Source organism: Lissotriton vulgaris, chromosome 7, assembly GCF_964263255.1.
Source record: "Lissotriton vulgaris chromosome 7, aLisVul1.2, whole genome shotgun sequence".
Classification (NCBI taxonomy): domain Eukaryota; kingdom Metazoa; phylum Chordata; class Amphibia; order Caudata; family Salamandridae; genus Lissotriton; species Lissotriton vulgaris.
Window position 1 is genome coordinate 109,376,999 of NC_141695.1, and position 22,174 is coordinate 109,399,172.

General features: G+C 41.4%; 1 protein-coding gene across 1 annotated transcript in view; it reads right to left on the bottom strand.

Moving 5' to 3' along the window:
* LOC147700930 (killer cell lectin-like receptor subfamily B member 1B allele B) overlaps positions 1-16,484 on the bottom strand; it is a 138,166-nt gene extending 121,682 nt beyond the window's left edge. The window contains exon 1 of the mRNA XM_086929776.1: positions 16,384-16,484. Within this exon, the coding sequence (XP_086785902.1) occupies positions 16,384-16,453 (70 nt within the window). The 5' untranslated portion in view covers positions 16,454-16,484. The remainder of the gene's footprint in view (positions 1-16,383) is intronic.
* Positions 16,485-22,174: the final 5,690 nt, after the last annotated feature.

The window sequence follows — 22,174 nt, forward strand, 5'->3', positions numbered from 1 at the left end:
GCCCTTCGCGTCTACCTGGTTCTGAGACCCCGCCAATTTCGCGGCAAGCCTGGATATCGAAAAAGACCATGAACAACGAAAGAGGACTGAACCCGCCTCTAAATCCGCGCCATCTTAGAGTATCCAAATCGATCGATGAGAAAATTGCAAATATGTATATTCGGTTATAACATCAGTATGTAACATGCCAATCTCCGCTACAGCCTATTACCTAGATATTAAGCCTACTTATAAATACTAGTATAAAGCATTTGTATATTTACGCATTGTAGTATAAAAACACTTCTTTTTTTTTGTCAACTCCAACTTTAACAACTAATTATGAATACACCATATTATGATATTCTTAACCCCCGATTGGTTTCATGCAATCTTACCCAAATTGTTATGTTTCAATGCCACAGTGTTATGGCTAAGTTTTAATACAAAGATAAAAATTTAATCATTAAACATGATTTCTCGTTCATCACAGTATATGAGTCTGAGTCTCAATGGCACCAAGTGCCTCAGCCCATTTAATCTCCCAAAAAGTATTGCAATTCCTGATCGAAATTAAGTCCTTCTTCTACTACTCGCAAACGCATAATCCAACGTACTTCATGCCTCCGCAATTTCAACTCCCTGTTGCCACCACATGGATCTGGCTTGACTTGTTCGATACCATAAAATATAAATGCTTTAACTGGTCCCTGGTCTTTACAGGTGCGTACATGCTCTGCGATTGGATACCTACAATCATTATTCTTAATTTGCTCTCATATGTTCTCCTACTTGATCTTTTAATGCTCTTATAGTGCTTCCTACATATCTTCTTGAGCATTTACATTTAATGATATATATTACATATTTAGTTACACAGGTAATGTTTGACAAAATAGTATAAGTTTTACCCTTACTGTCCTTGAATATTGTCATCTTATGTGCCGCAAATCTACACATCCCACAATTGCCACATCTAAAAAAAACTTTTGATAATTCTGATAGCCAAGAGGGTGTAAACCTTGTTATCAGGTAGCTGGGACTAAGTAGCGTACCTAAATGTAATAAGTGGTTTATCACCTACAAATTCTTTCAACGTATTATCTGCTTGTAATATGTGCCAATATTTTACAAGACTTTTACGTAATGTAGTATTGATCTCAGTATATTCAGTAATCAACCTTATTGGTCCTGTTTCTTCTTTCTTTTTCCCCTTAGGTTTAAGTAATGTGCTTCTCTTTATTCTCATGACTCGATTCTTTGCTTGCGCAATGTACTTGGGTTTGTAACCCCTTAGAATAAATCTTTTCTTCATGTCTAAAATGCATGTTTGTAAGTGGTCATCGTCACTACAGTTTCGTCTTGACCCTAACATTTCACAATAAGGGATAGATTTGATTTGATGTCTAGGATGTGCTCTTAGCGCATGTAACAGGGAATTACAGGCGGTCAATTAATCAATCAATCATAACATTTGTATAGCGCACTACTCACCCGGCAAGGTCTCAAGGCGCTTGGGGGAAGGTGTCCGCTATTGCTCGAACAGCCAGGTCTTGAGTTGTCTCCTGAAAGCGAGATGGTCCTGAGTCAGCCAAAGATGGATAGGGAGGGAGTTCCAAGACATGGCTGCCAGGTAGGAGAAGGATCTACCTCCGGCGGTGGCTCTTCGGATGCGTGGTACGGCGGCGAGGGGAAGGCTTGTAGAACGTAGCTGGCAGCTGGGCGTGTAGAAGGTCAAGCGGTCGTTGAGGTACTTGGGGCCCAAGTCGTGGAGAGACTTGTGTGCGTGGGTGAGGAGCCTGAACGTGATCCTCTTGCTGACGGGGAGCCAGTGTGCTTGGGTGACCGTCTTCCTGGTTTCGGTCAGGAATCATCTGAAGATCTTGCGGAGCATGCGTAGGGTGTTGAAGCATGATGTGGAGACGGCGTTGACTTGTCTGGTCATTGAGAGGGAGGAGTCCAGGATGAAGCCCAGGTTGCGTGCGTGGTCTGTTGGCTTGGGAGTGGTGCCCAGGGCGGGGGGCCACCAGGAGTCATCTCAGGCGGAGGGCGATGGTCCCAGGACGAGGACTTCCGTCTTGTCTGAGTTCAGTTTCAGGCGGCTGTTCTTCATCCACTCGGCGATGTCTTTCATCCCTTCGTTTAGACTCGTTCTGGCGGTGGCGGGGTCTCTGGTGAGGGAGAGGATCAGTTGGGTGTTGTCGGCGTAGGAGATGATGTTGAGGTTGTGCTGGCGTGCGATGGCTGCAAGAGGTCTCATGTAGATGTTAAAGAGGGTGGGGCTGAGTGATGATCCTTGCGGTACGCTGCAGATGACTTCGGTTGCCTCGGATCGAAACGGGGGGGAGGCTCTGTGTTCTTCCGGTGAGGAACGAGGTGATCCACTCTAGTGCCTTCTCTTGGATGCCGATGTTGCTTAGGCGTTGAACTAGGGTGCGGTGGCAGACAGTGTCAAACGCTGCAGAGAGGTCCAGGAGGATGAGGGCCCCTGTTTCTCCGTTGTTGAGCAGGGTTCTGATGTCGTTGGTGGCTGCGATGAGGGCAGTCTCGGTGCTGTGGTTGGCTCGGAAGCCGGACTGCGAGGGGTCGAGGGATCTGTTCGTCTCGAGGAAGGTTGCAAGCTGTCTGTTGACGGTCTTCTCGATGACTTTGGCTGGAAAAGGAAGGAGCGAGATGGGGCGGAAGTTCTTGAGGTCGGTGGGGTCAGCTGTTGGTTTCTTCAGTAGGGCGTTGAGCTCGGCATGCTTCCAGCTCTCCGGGAAGGTGGCGGTGTTGAAGGAGGTGTTGATGACGTCCCGGAGTTGGGGTGCTGTAGGTTTGTGGAACATATTACTCATTATCTTCCCTCCTTCAGTATACAATTCTACATCCAAGAACACTACTTTTTCAGAGCTAGATTGCGTGGTAAACCTTATGTTCATATCATTCTTATTCAAATAATTAATAAAATCAAACAACAAATTATTAGGTCCTGTCCATATCATCAAACAATCATCTATGAAGCGCCCCCAATAGAGGATATGTTCATTACATTCTTTTGCAGAGGTTCCCCAGATCATAAATTCTTCGATCCAACCCATGAATATATTCGCATATGCAGGTAATAATTTTGAACCCATTGCAACACCTTGGGATTGTCTATACCAATTTTCTTTAAAGAGAAAAAAGTTATAGTTAAGATCAATTCTGTCAAGGATAATAACATTTCTGTATGTTCCCATTGGGTAGCTGGCCGTTTCAATAAAAAGTGAAATAGTGCTTTTAAACCCAATTCGTTGTGGATACTAGTGTACAAAGACACCACATCAAGGGTCACCAGAGTCATTCCTGGTTTCCAAGTGATGTCTCCCAAAATATTCAAGATATGTGTTGTATCTTTTATAAAAGAGGGCAAGTTTACCACTATAGGTTGCAAAAAAAGTCCACAAAATGTGACAGATGTTCTGTTGGTCCCCCCATGCTGGCAATTATGGGCCTCCCTGGTGGAAAAGGGAGGCCTTTATGGATTTTTGGTAAAGTATATAAGCATGGGAATCAGGGGCGGGTAACCTTAAGATATAACAATTACTCATCATCTAGTAATCCCTTCTCATGCCAATTTTTCAGAAAACCATTAATAGTTGCAATTAGTTTAATCATAGGGTTGCCAGAAACGTGTTCATAACATTGTGTGTCTTTAAGTTGTTCATAAATTTCATCTTCATAATCAGTGGCATTCATAAAAACAATGTTCCCCCCTTCATCAGCTTTTCGGATTGTAATATTGGGGTTATCCATTAACATCTTCATAACATTTCTTTCCTGCTATGTCAAATTATCTTTACATACACTTATTTTCACTATTCTACTATCATACATTTTATCTAAATCATCAATTACTAGTCTGTGGAATATCTCAACATTGTTGCCACTAATTAAATTTGGGTACCAACGGGATTTGTTTTTTAAACTACTAGATATAGATGGATCAGGACTAATATCCAGGTCCTCTAAAACTCTCCCAATTGTGACCGGATCCTCTTCCAGTTCAGTAATAGATAAAAGATTCACTGTATCTTGGATGTCACTGATAGGTAAATCACTAGACACAGTACCCAGTAATGCAGCTGTCGTACCTTTATTGGGTTTAGGATGCAATGCAAAATACTTCTTGTGTTTAAGGCATCTTACAAATTTAAATAAATACATTTTTGTAGTACACAGATCACCCATTGATTGCGGACAAAAGCCCAGGCCTTTTTTAAGTAATGACATAGCTGATTCTGTCAAAGTATAGTCTGAGAGGTTAATTACTTCTACTTGCTTTTCAAGTTCTTCTATTATGATTTCTTGTCCCAGGAGTGAGTTTTCATTCTGAGATTGTCTATTGGACCTTCCGCCCCTCTTCCCACGCCTTGTTTTCTTGGATTGCCTACTTTCTTGGTCTGGTCTCTATTTCCTCGTTTTATTCGATTTACTTCCAGCATGAAGGAAGAGTTGCCTAAAGGGTGTGGCTGCTTAGAACCATTGCCTGCTGCTCCCTCTGTCTCACTATAGCTAGTTGGTATAGTGCTAAGTGACGTATTGCTCGAACTTGCTGACACGGGTGCAGGCACTTGTTTAGTTTCATCAGTCTGCAACAAATAGTCATATTTACTTGAGAATGTTAAAATTCTCCTATTTTTGTAATCCACCTCATCTCTCTTTAATTTACGGGCCTTTCTCTGTTTGATGTCATTTTGATGGTCTAATAGAAATTTTTTCAAGATCTCATAATTTTTAGTTGTTGGCTCTGGCACATTGAGTGCCAGAATCTCAGACTCCAACTGTGCAATTTCTGCCTGAAATTTGGCAACTTTCCTCTCTGCATTTTCTATTAATATATCCATAAGTTCCATGGAACTTGATGTCAACTTTCCCAAATGCCCAAGAGGTCTTCATCCAGATCATCATAGGTCAGGATGATCTGTGAACGCAGACCTCTGGGAATTCTATTCAGTTTGACATATTGCTTGAGTGTTGTTCCGTCTCACCACTTGGACATTTCCGCACGTTTGAGTTTTTCTAATTTCATAAATTCTGTACGTAAACCTTCATTCTTGGGTTGATTACCACTTTGTACTGCTTGATTAACCGTGCTCCCCTTACTCAAATTATCAAATAGCTCTGCTGCCATCCTATCACGATCCAGATCATCACTCATTTTGTGTTTTATAATTAGTGCTTACAGTGTGCCAACTCTTAAATTAATGAGTTACACAGAAGTGGTGTTTAAAGAGATATGAGGCGCTTATGTAAAATTCACACTAAAAATCTATTTCAATCCATTTCATATAGCCGTGCTTACAGAAAAGGAGAGTAAACACCCAATCCCTCCTGCACCTCAATCAACGATTGAATACAGTTTTCACAATACTCTGTAGCACAGGCCAAAATCACAAACGCTCTTCAGTACATCAAAAGTAAACACTTAAAATTGGTAAACAAAAGTTCTGTGCTTGTCTTTGTCTTTTATTTCTTAAGTTTGGGTCACAGTCTTCCACTCCCTTGTGCCAACGCGTTTCGTCGTATCAGGGTGTGTCCCCACGACTTTTCAGCTGAACGTTCTAAGAAATGGGTGGGGCCGCGTCGGCCGTTGGACGTGCGCAGCACTACGGAGGTAGTGCTCGCAACGTCCAACGGCCGACGGCAGCACGAAAGGGGTTAAGATACAACTAACTCGATCGAGTAGCATAGTGAGCCAGCAACACAACAGATGGTTTGATAAAAACTGCTCAAAAGCCTCTGCTAATCTTCGTAATGGACTAAAATCAAGACCATGGGTTGAACAAAAAATAAAAAATCTGAGAGGAATTTATAAAAGATCCATAGCAGAATGAAAAAAGAATTAAGATCTGAAGCTTGGGAGAAACTAAGGATAGCGGGTAAGGAGGGTAAGGATAATGTCTCTAAAGCATTCTGGGAAGTTGTCAGCCTTCCATTCTTACAAGGTGGTGGTGGCCCTTCCACAGATGTGATTATAGATGAAAACACTTGGATTAACAACTTCCAAAAAATCTTCCAAATGCATACTAAAAAATTGTAGTAACGGACCAGAGGTCACCCCAAAAGTTACCTTGCCTTTAGACTTCACTATAGTTGAGATAGAACTTGCATTGACACAAGCATCATCACTAAAGGCACCAGGCCCAGATGAGGTCCCTGTCGACATATTTTTAACCACATCGCTGCTGTGGTTATTTTTCCCCTGTGCTGGGAATAGCTATTCTCCTATATTCATGACGAGCTCAGCTCGTCATCAGCACAGCTCAACTGTACCTCATAACGAGCTGAGCTCGTCATGAGCATGGAAGGGGTTAAATAACGGTGACTTCTGTGTCCCACTGCTCATGGTAGTGTTTAATGCTATTGGCATCACGGGCCTTCCTTTTTGTCCTGGAAACAGTCAATAATTGACCCTGCCAATTATCACCCAATAGAGCTAATTGATAGTACGGCCAAGATAATGGGTCGTCTACTACTAAATAGAATGGAAGATTGGGTAGCTGAGAATGGGATCCTTGCGAATGTACAATATGGGTTCAGGAAAGGCAGAGGGACAGTGGACCAATGTCTGAACTTGTCCCTTTTAGCAGCAAAGTATACACAGGGCAAGCAAGAGAACCTTTATATGGCATTGATGTGTCTTTCATTTGCTTTTAACTGGTTAAACCAAAGCAATATGCTGGTGCTACTGCAAAGATCTGCCATGGAAGGCATGGTGAACATACTAAACCATTTTAACATTACAAATGGTGTAAGACAGTGCTGTGTGCTCGCGCTCCTCCTATTTACACTGTATACCAGTAAATTAAATGACCACCTGGTAGATAAGGTACTTGACACTCCGAAAGCTAGGGATACCCCAGTACCAATTTTGCTTTACGCAGATGATGCAGTCCTTTTGGCAAGAACACCTTTAGCCCTACAAAACTGTATCCCTAATAATGTGTCTTTTATGAAAAATCTTGATCTGCACGTCAACAGAACGAAGTCCTTTATAATGTGTGTTGGGAAAAGTAAAAAGAAAAGTACTTATGTCATTGAAGATAGTAAGTTGACATTGTAGACATTTTTTCATATTTGGGTATCGTCTTTGACTCAAGCTTAAACTGGAATATGATGGTGAACTCAAGGGCTACTCAGATGAACAAAAGTCTAGCCGCAATCTTTAGATCTGCGACGAATCTGGGTAATAAGCCAATACCAGAGACTGTTAAAATCTATTGGGCAAAAACCGTTTCAATGGCAACATACGGGACTGCAATATGGGGTATAGTTATTGTCGATAACCTCCAAAAATAGAGGATGGGTTTGCAAAGAGGTTATTGTCCGTACCAAAGGCCTGCACAAATGTGATTACTCATAAAAAACTAGGCCTACCCTACATTACAGATACAATCAAACTGGCCCCTTTGTTGCTCTGGTTGTCAATATGGAAACGCAAGGTGGTACAAATAAATTAATGTATCCTAAACGACATTATGAACTTGGATCATGGATCTAAAATTTCATGGCTAGACTACATAAAGAGCACTCTTGAATCATTGGGGCCAGGGTTCTTGTATGCTGAACCTTTACAGTGTGAAATCTTCTCAAAGGCGAAGTTAATTACATTTTTCCTAGAAAAATTAGCACATGAAAGATGGCTTAAAAATAAAGGTAAACCCACAGTAATTGCATACAATAATAGACCATCCTTGCGGAATGGCCCATCATCATATCTTTCTTTTGAGGGCAATAACTGCCATCGATATATTCTAACGAGATTCTGCTTAGGTTATATAACACTTATGTTGGGCTATCCTGCAAATGTGTTCTCTTTGACTCAATTGGTACGTTGCCCGTGTGATTTAGGTTCAAAACAATCAATTGTGTATATATTATTTTCTGTCATTTTTATGAAAAGGAGAAAAAAAAATATTATTCAACTTTTGCAGAAAATTGGCTTGTGTAAGTACACCCTCCCATTGACTGTTATGTTAGAACTGGAAACACCATATGTATGTTTGGCAATAGCCTCATTTTTATGTGCAGCACTAAAAACCCGCACTTTAGCGAATATATGATTACATTTTAAACCAGCGTATAACAAATCCAAGGAAATTAGTTCCCATTGTGATATAACATAAATTAATTATTTAAATGAATCATGCTAACAGGTTTTTATGGGTATGTTTTTAATAATGTATGTCTTCAATGTTAATTTATTGAAATGTTTGTTGTTTTGTGTTTGTACTTTTTATGCATTTGATTTCAAATGCGAAATAAAGTGTTGATTGAATAAAATAAATGTATGTTATGTTTTTGTTTATAAATAATTTCAAACTAAAAATATATGCTTGTTTGAAAAAGATTTTTATATTTTATTTAATACATTATCTATAGGTATTTGTGATATGTATTTTATTAATGCATAATATTAAATATATTTGTATTTACATTTTTTACATTTTAATATCTTTTTTATTTATTTTATTTTCAAATATTCTTTGTTGTTGTTAATATTTTGTTTGTTTTTAATTTTGAATTGACTGTAATAGGAATAGTAATTTGTATCCGTCCACAATCCAACACTGTACCTACTGTTACACTGACTGGAGTGGGAATAGTAATTTGTACCCCTCCGCTATCAAACACTTTCCCTAATGTGGCACTTATTATAGTCGGAATAGTAATTTTTACCCAGCCGCTATCCAACACTTTCCCTACTGTTACACTCACTGGAGTGGGAATAGTAATGTTTACCTTTCCAAGATTGCAACACTTTCCCTACTGTTTCCCTGACTGGAGTGGGAATAGTAATTTTTACCCCTACGCTATCCCACACTTTCTCTACTGTTGCACTGACTGGAGTGGGAAAAGCAATTTTTACCCCTCCGCAATCCAACACTTTTCCTATTGTTGCATTGACTGGAGTGGAAAATTTAAGTTTAGATATTTTTAAATTGTTTAATGTTTTAATTAACAATAGAATTTTTTTAGCATTCATTTTATGGTATTGGTATATGTATGTATATATTTATGTGTTACATTTTTATATATTTTTAAAATTATAAAAGAAATTTAAATGAACACTTTCATTGTTTTACAGTAAATATATATAATAATTATTATATATGTGTTTTTAACTTTTGTAAGTTAAGTTTATCCAGATATCAGAGAAAAGCTCCAAGGGAATTGTTGGTCAGACTCGTAAAAGTGAATATGTTGCTCAATGGCAGCTAGTTTACCATAAAGATATTTCTATTTGCAAAGTTTTCAAAGAGATGACAAATTCAAAATTAATGGACCATTGTGAAAAGAACTTGTGGGAAAAAAAGGTTTTAATAAACATGTTGACAGCCTTCTTTATTTTATGCAACAGCAAGGATACCCCTTTGAAATGACTGAGCCTATGCGACTATACAACTTTGTGACCAAACAATATGTGGATAGTGATATAAGGATACATCTACTACATGTCCTTAAACGTGGATTGAAACTATATGCAGAACTGAAGCATGAGAGATTTGTACTGAAAGAGAAAAAGCTGTTTGACATGATCACTAAAGCTAACGTCCAAAGAGCCACTACAAAACCAACGACAAAAAACAATTTTCAAAAGCACATAGATAGATGGATGTAGCAAAAGAAAGGACATTTTGTTGCATGATCTTCTTCCAAAAAAAGCATTATCTGATGTTGATGCTACAACCAAACTAGTGAAGCACAAACTCATACAAGAGCTTGAAAAAAAACCTTTCACCTGAAGAATTTCAATTCAAAAAGATGTTCTCATTAACAAACTGCTGTTAATCTGGACTATATGTCACACTTGTGAATGGCCAAGGGGCTTGTACAAACATGATTAAATCTGGTCATGAACATCAAACAAGATGAATTTGGATATGTTAACTTGCCAAAACATTGCTGTTGCTTCAGAGAAAACGGAATTTCCAATTATTACAAGTGCAGTGATTGTCAATCAGGAGTTGGTATATGAGGAGATATATTCAAAAGGAATGGGTCATAATGTTCAAGAACTTAACAGCAAATTGGAGGAAGCTGACCTTCATGTTGTGCCACTTGTTGAGTAGGTTGTTCGAAATTGTTCCAATTGAGTTATTGTACTGTCAAATGATGCAGATGTTATTATTGTGCTACTTTGATTTGTTGCAATGTTCATAAGATAAGGATTGTCAGAGTTATGGATACATTATGGAACAGGCGGGAAAATACACTTCATCCCGCTTCATATTCTTTACAAGAAACTTGATCCAGAGATGCCCAGAGTTCTTGTCAAAGCACATATTCTTACGGGTGATGACACTTTGAGCAAAATTGGAACAAAGCTTGTAGCTTTAACTGCTGAACCTGTGAAGTTTCTAAAAGGATTTGCTGAAACAGAAGAAGAATGTGACTTTAAAGATGTAGAATAATACCTTGCATATGTGTGGAAAACGAGTTCTGACTGTCACACATTTGACGATCTTCGGTACAGTGAGTTCAAGAGCTCAATCCCACTAAGTGACCTTCCACCGAAGTCATATTCTGGGCATGGACACATTAAAAGAGCGTTCGACTTGATCAGATGTGTCAATGTTTTGGATCATACATATGTAGTGAAAGATTTGTATGAATTTGGTTGGGAAGATATTGATGGGTTGCTAAAACCTACAACATTTCTAAAGCTTCTACCCACAGAACTTACACAAGCACGTACTTGCAAAACCTGGGCTACAAAAAGAAGTCCCTTTCGATATGCTCTTCTCAAATGTTCAACATTCTGCAAATGTACCACAAGCGATTGCCAAAACAAATAAATAAAGTCAGCTTTGAAAGATCATAAGCATTGTTTGATGTATACATAAAAGGATTCAAAACCATTATTATTTGTTTCCTTTCTATATCTGTCTCTTCTTCCTCTATTATACACGCCAAAGTTAGGAAAATGGCAGAAGGGTTGCTCTGAGGAGATATTTTCTTTCTCTATAAGGCTAATTAACCTCCAAACCCTAAAAACCTATGTTTTAACAGCAAAACGAACTATATAGGTCTCATGGTTCCTGAAATATGACATCATCATTGCAACACATCCGTCATTTTTAAAAAGGTCATCCCGAAAGATTCCGCCCCGATCAGCAATGTCTACCCAAGCTAAATTACTTCTCTAATGATCTAAATACATAAATCTAAAATGAAAATCTATGGACAACAATATTTTTACAGAGGTATATCAGGGGGGCAGGATTATAAGCTGTGTAAGAAAGAAACATGTTACCATAAAAATCTCCTTTCTGCTTATCATAGTTCATATAGAAAAACAGGGCAGAAAAGGCAAAATCCACATTTCTTTTTCATGTTCCTTGAAGGTGCAGCTTTAATTATTCTCTGTAAATTGCCTTTCACCGTGGCTATTGGCTCTGACAGCAGGCATGGTATTTAGAACTTAACTGTGAAAAGTTATTACTATTGAAGGGCAGTATAATTTAATTATTACAGGTGATTAGGTGTGTTACAAATCGCCTTGTGCAGGGATTGCCCTTCCCATGTCTTATTTTAATTTGTTCTTAGTCTATCTGTAGAAACATTTGCTTTAAACAAATTGTGACTCAAGTTCAGGGCTTAGCTTTAGCCATATCCTTTGATTAAGCAAGAAGGATTATCTCTTTTTTTATCAAATGTTATCATGTATTTTATGCAGTAGTTTATTTTCTTATTTATTTTTAGTCACGTTTTTTGTGAGTGCTACACGTCACATTTGGCTGACTCAAAGAAATATTCGAAAAGGTGGTACCACTGACTGTGCAGGAGTCAAAACTGTCCTGGAGAATAGGTGCAGTTATCTAGGACTTTGTTGAGCTGAGGGAAGAGCAGGTCTGTGCACTGGTATGGTCCCCATGACAGAATAAGGAAGATGCTAAATCATGGGCAGTGGAGGACCCGATGTGTCTCAAGAAGCAGATGGAATCTGATAGAAACCCCCACTGTAGACATCTGGCCATCAGATGTAGTATTACTAGCACCTTTTTATAGTGCCAACTATCACAGTTCTACCATTTTAAAGCCCTGTAGTTAACAGGTATTTCATGATGACAGGGCTGAGGTCAGATCTCCAAGCACTGTGCCATCTAAACTTCAGTGAACAGAAGATGCTTAAAACTTCCAGCAGAATCTCACAATGTCTTCTCCCAGGCTGACGTCATGGGACGGAACTTTATTCAAATGTTCATTTATTCGATTTTGAACATCCATCTGGTTGGGTGGGGCTGTCGCAGTTTACAAATAGAAATATGTATAAATAGAATATTTTATATTCTATTAATATTTCTATTTATAGCTGTTGTTGTTTACATACATGTGGTGGACCTTACGCGTATCAGCATATTGTGTTGTACTCTGAATGAGGGCACATGTCATTAAAGAGCGTTAACAAAGGCCATAGGTGTGGCCTTGCAAAAATATACTGTTTAAATTGCAAAGCTGTTATTTATTTATTTAATTTGGAAGCATGTGCAACATTTATTAAAACAATAAAGGGAAAAAAATACCACCACCTAAATGTGACAGGCAAAGCCTTGCAATAAAAAAAATTACTTTAAAAAAACACTGCAGGAGGTGTCCATCTTTTAATGGTATTACACATAGTTTATCATTGTTTTTCCATGTTCTCTCTTCTTCTTCACAACTATCCCTGAAGCACGACGCAACAGCGGCAAAACCAGACTCACCACATTCTCAGAAAATTCATTACATTTGGTCTGTGTAAAATTTAAATTTGAGAAATTCTATGAAAGTTCTGCATAATTTTGAGAAATTTACCTTGCAGTGTATTTCAATAGAACATTTAATGTGAGGACATTCCTTGTGTTGGAAAGTTATTATAAATCCCCACAAGGAGACTGGTTTGAGGAGAAAGTGGGTTCGGAAATAAAATTCAGGTTGAGCAGAGTCCAGGTCCTGGTTCTCCCAGTGATCTTTCCCTTTGTTTTATCCTCTGTAATGATTATTGGGTTATCCAAAGGGCTTTTTATGTAATTTGGGCCCATTCTCTAAGAACAAAACATGAACAACTGCACGCTTTTTGATGTGCAATTATGTGTAAATTAGGGATATATTTCTGTAATAAGTATACTATTTTTCCATACCAACACATCAATGTGATATAGGTCTTATTATCACGCACCAAAGAATGTCCTTTACTGGAAGTGGCATTTTAACCACATACCCATCATCAATGTGCTAGCGTGTGCTCCTGCTGACAATAATCCGCTGCCGTACATGACATCACCATGGTTTGTAATGTGCCATTTTGGAGTCAGGCAGCAGCTCTAGTGAATCCTTGCACCAAAAGACCAAGAACTTCTTTAACAGGCTCCATCTTCTCGAAGCAGAACCAAAAGTACCATTATTCCCTTCCACATGACGATAGGCTATGCTAAAATGATTTATAGTGTACCAACCCACCCAAAAGGGTATCCTTGATCACTTGAGCTGAGCTAGAGTAATCACAGCAGTAGTACAAATTGGGAAACCTCCAAGGAACATGAAATTAGAACATGTCGTTTTTTACAAGCTTCTTGAACACAGGACTGCTCAATGTTAACGGGAGATGCCGCGGAAGAGAATTCCTTTGGTAGGACGCCAAGTTAAAAAAGGAATGGGCTACCATTCTTGAAAAGTGAATGCAGTTAGTATACATCAGGGCTTGAATAGCAGGTCTTAAGGCACTAATTGTTCCATAAAATTGATTTTACTCTGAAGGTAGAAGGGAACAGAAAAGTAAAGGGCCGTTTGCACATGAAAGAGAAGCTTGAAGGTGACATATTTACGGACTGCCATTCAATGGAGTGTGTGGGATAAGACAGATAGTTGCAAATCATGTGGGCAGAAATATGCTGGTGAGTGAACAGATAGCCAGCTATTCCATTGTCAAGGGCATTACCATAATGAAGACGACTTGTGATCAGGGCATGGATAATGATTTTTCAGCAACAAAAGAGCCAGTTAAAGATTTTGCACAACATGTTCAGAATCCAATAACATGTCACAAATACAGCTGTAATTTAGTCTTTAATAGAAGGAGTATTATCAGAGATGATGCCCAAATTCTTAGCTGGTCCTTCAGACAGTGGGCATGGCCAAGATTGCTGGACCACAAATTATTAAACCAGATGGAATTGGCCTCGCTGAAGAGGATGATCTCAATCTTCTCCGCATCTAACTTGAGGGTGTTGTTTCTAATCCAGGTGTCCCCGTTGGTCACACCGTCAAAGAACTTGCCTCTGGTTGATTTGAGATTGCCAGCAACAGAAATTATCAACTGCAAGTCTTCAGCATAGGAGACGATGTCGACGCTATGGACTCTGACAATTTAGATATCAATAGTAAATGTTATGTTATGTTAGAAGTTTAAAAAGTGTCTGCTTACTCCACTTGGAGTGTCCCTGCGCTGAATTCCAATTTAGAGATTTGCAGAGCCTGCCCCGTATTAACTAGTAGCCAGAAGATTGTCTGAAGGACAAAGTCTTCAACTTTTTCCGGAAAAGACATTCAGAAGGTTCCATTCTTAGGTCTACATGGAGTAGATCTTAAGCCTGGTAGCCAAAAAGCTGAAAGAGCCACCTCCCAGAGGTATTCTGTGTTTTTTGCGATCATTAACCGAGCAGTCCCTGAAGATCTAAGGCATCTGCTTGGAAGATGAGGTTTGATAGTGTTGGACTGAGAGGATGGTTTCAATGCAATGGGCCCCCATGAATCCCTAATGAGAAGGAGCCAGTAGCTTAAATTAATCCAGAAAAGAAAATGACTATAATTCGGTCATCCTTCTAAGGATTGATGCTGGATAGCAAAGCATGGAAATGGGATGAAAGTAAAGAGGCCGTTATGTTGCTCCCATGTTCTCAGGAAAAGAAAAGGCTGTCTCTAGCAAAAATAATCACTTCTCATAAGGATAGCAACAGAGGAAATTACTGTGAAAGTGAGCAGTAAAGACAATTTTTCTGGGCTGTACAAGAAACATGTTGTTGATCAAACCTTTGCAGTGTCAAATTTGTCTGCAGTATTGTATTTGCATTCAGTGCCATCTGTCTCTCTCATATTAAGGGCTGAGAGAAAGGTGATGAGGAGGGTATCTCTTTATATAAAAAATATTAAACAAAAATATCTCTATACAGGCCAACGTGTCCATCCCGCTGAACGTTTCCCATCATACATAAACATTGCTCTGATAGTATCTGTCCTGAACTCCAGTCGGGTCCTTCCTTTTGCAAGGAATTTCGATTACAATAATAATCAGTCATACTCATCTTCAAATTCTTACACAGAACTCAAATCACACAACACCTCAGGGTACTACACTGGCTTCCGATACACAAAGAAGCTCAGTTCAAACTACTCACAGTCGCATCTCCTTCCACCAACCACCCTGATCTCTCCATTCCACAGGACTCTGACTCGCACACATCCCATGCATACGCAGAACCAGATCAGGAGGATGAGTATTCCCTTGTATCTCGTCTAAAGTGTGGAACAATCTCCCAGTCCATATGAGCGCTTCCTTCTTGAATTACGCAAGTAGCTGAAGAGCTGGCTTTTCAATTAAGCAACCACCCCTAGGCTGGGTTACGCACACACACTTGCTTAGCACTAGGACGCCCTTGTGGGGCATAATGCACTTTACAAATACACATAACATAAGTTTAATCCAAGTTATGACCATCTCATGATTCCTTTTTTTATTAGAATATACATTTACCTAATTCCAGCCTCATCAACTGACTTTCATCTGCTCCATTCTCACCAAAAAACAACATTAATCTTCGACGGTTACTGATATAAAGTCAGTTTTGCAGAATTTCATCTACTTTTTAATGGAAACCGGGAAAAATAATGTCCAGAAGATGGGTCGGTTTCCACATCTTTAAGTAGTCCTTCATCAACACCTCTCCTACTACTACTGGTGCTAGTTTATCAGTGATTTCTGGTAGCTCTACCATACATCATGAGGGGTATATTTATTAAAAGGCACCCTTGCACCGTGATGCAAGGGTGACTCCATTGCAGGGATGATTGTTTTTGTGTAGGAAGGGACACCTTCCTGCACAAAAAACAGTCATTCATGGCATTTTCCTCCTTCCATGTGTGCTGCAGAATGCAGCAGAAATAGAAAGAGCAAACAAATAAAGGTATTTCTCCTCATTGCACCACTTCAAGGCCAGCCCTGGGGAGGTGTAAGAATCTGATGCAATCCCGGCTTTAAAAAAAGTGATGTTCTAGTGGCACAAGGGCCTTGTAAATATGCTCCCTAGTTTGTAGTCTATTGACATACACAGATATGCCCTCTCCCTCCAAGAATAAGGGTGAGACAATAACAAGGTCTCCTAGCACTGAGCACTTCTTTACCTCCATCCCCTGGCCGCCTCAGCCTCCTGTCTCTGAAGTGCAGGCACGTGTACCCCTCCTCATCCTCCATGCTTGAATCTGACAGAGTTTGATGAAGGTCTGACAGCAAATGGCTGCTGGGTTCAGATAAACTTTTTGTGCGGTGTTTGTGCAGGAAAGAGGAAACCACAGGTCTGGTAGTGGAGGTGTCCAGCGCCTTCAGCCCTCTGACGTGCGGTGTCACGGTAGGGGTGGGGCGGGGGGGGGGCATTCATAGCACCACTACACACTCCGGAAGGGCAGCATGACAGCCCCCTGCTGCTACAATCATCCCTAATGTGCGAGGAGGTTTTCCACCCAAGAACATTTGTGAAACTGGAGCCAGGAGCGATTTTTTAATCAGAATTATGTAATACTTTGTCTACAGCAAGAGGTGATGAACAAACCCAGCAGGAAATGGTAAGGATTAATAGGTCAAACTGATCCACAGCAAACAAGCATTTGACCACATCAGTTCCCGGTGCAGGATGCCAGCACCACCGGAAATACATGGAACCCAGCGTGCCAGGAAACGCTGCCACAATTTAAATAAGGTTGGCAGCGGACATGATACAGATTATTAGTCCCTTGACAATTAGTATTTAATCTAAAACACATAGTAGGAAACAAACTACAGGCAGGATTGGTTTTAGAATGCAAGTGCTTGTATCAAATACCACAACCCTTATCTAAGTGTTACTCAAAGTGCCAAAGTGTGCTACTAATAGTAGCTGGGAGTTGCTCAAATATTTCATTTATATATTTTATTTTGCATTTTTCTACACCGGCTTTGCCAGGTGATGTCACTCAGCTTTATATTAACAAGGATCAGCTAAGGGTTCCTTTGGAGTCCCACTGAACTCACACAGAGGGCTGGAGAGATAGACACCTAATACCACCACCGAAGAGCAGTGCAGAAAGGCCTGGGCAGACACCACCTACATCATATTGGCAGTGGTGCCAGATGGGAGGCAGGAAGAATTGCAGAGTGCATGATGGTAGGCAGGATGAGTAGCAGAGAGTGCAAGATGGGAGGCAAGAAGAACAGCAGAGAGTGCGAGATGGGAGGCAGGAAGAATAGAAGAGAGAGGATGCCATTAGATCAAGACAAGGCGAAAATGTGGAAAGAGTGAAGAGGGCGGGACGATGGGGACCATTGGAGCTTATTGTAGTAGAAGCAGAAGAAGGGAAAAAGATGTAATGGCGGAGAAAGATGTAGAGAAGCAAGACAAAATACATAAATAAAACAATCACAGACTGTTTCAAATCAAATGTTTTGGTTTTCTATGAAATCTCAGCAGGTCACTTTGGCTTAGAGCTGGCTTTAGAGATAGGATAAAGTACAGACGTTTGTATTGTACATTAATTTAAAAATTTCAAGGTGGCACATAAGTTATCTGGCTTGTCGCACTTGATGTGGTTGCTTGTCATACAGGCCATTTTGAAAATGATTCTGGTCTTTAGAGGAAACCATTAAAGTTATTTCTGAATGGGGGAAGTGGTCAGGTTTTCCAGACCAGAGCTGAGCCCTGGACGTAGGATAGTGGGGACTCACAAGAGTGCCGACAGACGGACTCCCATGAAGTGGTCTGTTAGAAATGGGATTTCTGGTTGGCTAGGGCAAGCGCCTAAACCAGGCAGAAACCACCACACTAGTCAGGACAAGGGAGTTACACGCTGAAGATAACCCATGCTCATCCCCTTGGTAGCTTGGCAGAGCAGTCAGGAGTATCCCAGAGGCAATGTGTAAAGCGTTTGCGCAACACACTCACACAGCAGCGACACACTAGGCACACCACAAAAGAAACTCCACACAAGGTTATATAAAACATAGCCTTTGTATTACTCATAAAACACATTAGAACGCATTCACATATATATACACTGTGCCACCTGGCACTAGGTATGACTATACAGGGGATTATATATATTACAGGGCCAATCGGGCCACTGTCATCACCATTAGAATCACACAAGCAGTGAAAATCACAACCAGGTCCTACCGGTAACATTGCATGTAGCATAAACACATTATGCATCACATCTTAGGCATACATCCTAAATTATCAGTGCACCACAGTAATACTCACGAGTTGCACACATCACCTTAGGGTCTTACGCCCCGCCAGAACACAAGGTGTTCTCCAAGCCTCTGTGGCCCGTCTTGGGCTGTGCCGTAATGCCCTCTGTCCAAATGTCAGGGATCTCTGAGCACGTGGCTTTGTCTGACCCACCAGGCTGCCTTTGCAGCAGGGTATGGGACCCATGGACTGGAAGCAAAAAAGGGGGCAAGCGTGCAATTTACCCGTGTCTCTGAGTGACACAAAAATGCGTCCCCCCACGTAGCAGCTGCCCACGACTGGGTGGTGCAGCTGTATGAATCAAAACTGGTACCAACGGTGTGCCTTGTGAGCCCCCCTAATCGAGACTCCTCTTTGTAGGCACAACTAGTGGGTACCAACAGTGTACCCTCCCAGCCCCACTCACCGGGGTTTCATGTGTGCAACCAGCACAAGTAGGCACCTACAGGGTGCCTTGGAAACCCCACTAACCAGGCTCCCTCTCGTAGTAAAATTGGCACCGCAGGCACCCACAGTGTTCCTCTCCAAGCCCCAATCACCGGGGCTTCTCTTCGGGGACTTTGAGGGCTCTAACAGGGAGCCTGCGAGGCTCCACCTCTTCCTTTGCAATGCGGAGGTGCTACAGCCCGGAGAGAAGTGTCCGCCAACCCTGTCTCCCTCGTTGCACCACATGGGGCCTCCCACCAGCACCCAGGAGCCACGCCCTCCTCCAGGCATGAGCTTGCCTGACTTCCGGCGCCCACATCCACAATTGGCTTCTCCCACGGATCAGGTTCGCCCCTGGTAAGGCGACAAGTGCCTGATTCCCGCTTCACGTTGCGGTCGGAGCCCCCATATTAGGCGTTTGTTGAGTGCCCGTCACACTTCAGGTGCGCGATCACCGCACATTTCCCTGGCACAAACAAAGCGGGGTCAGCTCCCTCCGGCGGTGACTAGGCTGAGGAGCCTGCACCACGGACTCCGGGGCTAGTTCTGGCCCTTAACCCTGTGCCTTCTCCACGAGGTGCGCAGCAACCCACTCTCCCTGGCAAGACCAGAAAAGCAGGGGACATGAGCAGCGCTCCGCCTGTCTCACACCTACAGACACCAGCAGGGAGCAGGCAGCGCTTTTCCCCAGGAAGGTGCACAGGCAAACCAGCACACCGGGTCTCCTGGGGAAGGTAGCAGACCCCTCAGCTGCCAAACAGGGCAGCAGGTCAGTCCACTGGTGGTTGTTCCTCCTGGCAGTCCAGCAGCCTGCCGGCCCCAAGTAAGCACCAAGCTGTACACACCACACATGGGGTCACAGCTCCAACACTTATACTCCTGCAAGTCTTTGTTCTCCCGCTGGCACAGGGCTCTGTGCCCGGTCAAAACCAGTTCTGGGGTGCAGTTAACATTTTGTTCACAATGCACAACAACCTCCTTTGTCAGTGTAGGCTCTGGCCCAAACACAACACATGGGGGCACAGCCAGAATTGTGAAAGGCAGGCTCAGTCCTATTCAGGGTCAGGTGCTACTCCTCCCACCACTCCAAATGCAGATCAGGCCCATTCAGCCTAGAGCTGACTCACCCAGCCCCTATGGAGCTCCTGCACCTCCCCAGTCTCTGTAACTCCAGAGCCAGACATGCAATACACAACAAGCAGGCACAAAGACACATAGCACACAGAAATACCCACTTCAAAAAGTGGCATTTCCAAAATAGTGATAATACATCTGTGAACACCACCATGCAGCATTTATCACCACTATTTCAAACATGTCAAACTTGATCAAGCTGCTCCTCTCATATCAGGAATTACCACTAAAACACATATAAGGGAATCCCCAATGCATTCCTATGAGAGGGCAGCCTCACAGCTGTGGGTGTTTGATACTACCAGCACATGCCACCCAGTTAAGGGACATGTCCTACCTTTTACCTACAACACAGCCTGCCCCCAGGGCTAGATAGGGCTTACTTTAGGGTAGACTGATATGTAGTACAAGGGTAGTCACAGACATGGCACCAACTTTATGTGCCACGTCACAGCAGCAGTAAACTGCGCGTGCAAGCCCTGCAACAGCAGAGGTCTGAGACAGGTTTGAAAGGCTACTTTGGTGGGTGGCGCAAGCAGCGCTGCAAGACCACCAGTAGCATTTAATTTACTGTTCCTGGGTACCACTTTTCAAGGGACTGATAGGTAAATTAAATACGCCAAACAGGTGTAGTCCAATCTTACCATGTTTGCCATAGAGAGCACATGCACTTTACACTGGACAGCAGTGATAAAGGGCACAGAGTCCTAAAATCACCAACACCAGGGTCATAAAAAATACCAGGGGGAAGGCAAAGAGTTCAGGAATGACCCTGCAAAAAGGGCCAAGTCCAACAGGGTCCTTTCCATAATCAATTAAAATAATCAGCAGGATTTTTACCATCAGTCGGAAGTCCGAAAACGTTTTTTTTTGGAAGGCAAGGAAAGTTGTCCCTGAAGCAGATCTTACAGTGTGGTCAGTTAATAAGACCCCAAATGTTGATTTATCCAAATACAAACACATTTTCCTTCTATTTTTATATGAAGTGAAAGGCATTGGATTTTAGTTTATTACGTACATCTTTTTTTAATTAAAGCTATTGGTTTCTCCAAAGAAAAATGTTTTTGATTGTGTCAGGGTTGACTCAGAAGATATTTGTGTAGTAAGTTTCCAGGTTGATCTTGGTGTCGTTGGTGTATTGATGTATCATGAGGTCCTTCAGTGACTCCATGTATAGAATGAACAGCATTTGTGCTACTATAGAGCCCTGAGGGGCATCACAAGTCGCTGCAGTGGCCTGAAGGAAGATGTGCCCATCCTAACCTGTTTAATTTTAGAGAGAAAAAAATTTGAACCATTGATGGAAGATGAGGGAATAGGTGCCACCTTTATCTAGGACACTGCACATATTGCTAAGTACTCTAAGGTCTGTGCTGCATCCCTAATGGAAACTTGACTGATAGAGAGTTAAAAGATTGCTTGGCCAATGTGTGAGGGTAAGTGCATTGTCCAGCCTTGTGAGTTTAATGATTGATCAGAAATTTGCAGATCGTTTGATTCTGCCTCTGCATTTTTAATAGCAGGGTGATGTGACCAGTCCTTAGTATGTATAGGATGACATCTTCTTTGAAGGATGTGTTTATTAGTTACTACGAAAAAGAGTCTTATTGAAGAGATGAACATTCTCTTTCATTAGAGAGCCAAGGATGGGATTGAGAGGTTGTGAGGTTAGATTTACATTTTTGATGGTACTGATGAAGTTATCTTCAGAGGTTGTTCAGACCATTTGCTGGGTGTTAGACTTTTCAGTCTTAGGGTGGTCTACTCCCCAACTTTCCAAGACCTGAAATAGTCCACATACACCAGTTCTTCATGAGTAGGAATGGGATTGGGTAAGCACAATCTGATTTTCGACAAAGGTCCAGAAGGAAACATGGTAATGTGCTCCAAACACCAAATTCTCTATTTCGTCTACTTAATTAAAAATGGTTCTGATACACCGGTTATTTGTGTCCAACACACACTTGAATTAACCTTATGCCATTTATAGTTAAATATTGTCAGTGCAGCAATAAATCTCTTCAACAAATAAAAAAAGCCAGGGTGCTACTATACATGTTGAAGAAAAAGTACAGGTGTCAAGGCAGGTGACACAGCCTACCACCATATCTCAGAGGTTAGAGTCAAATATG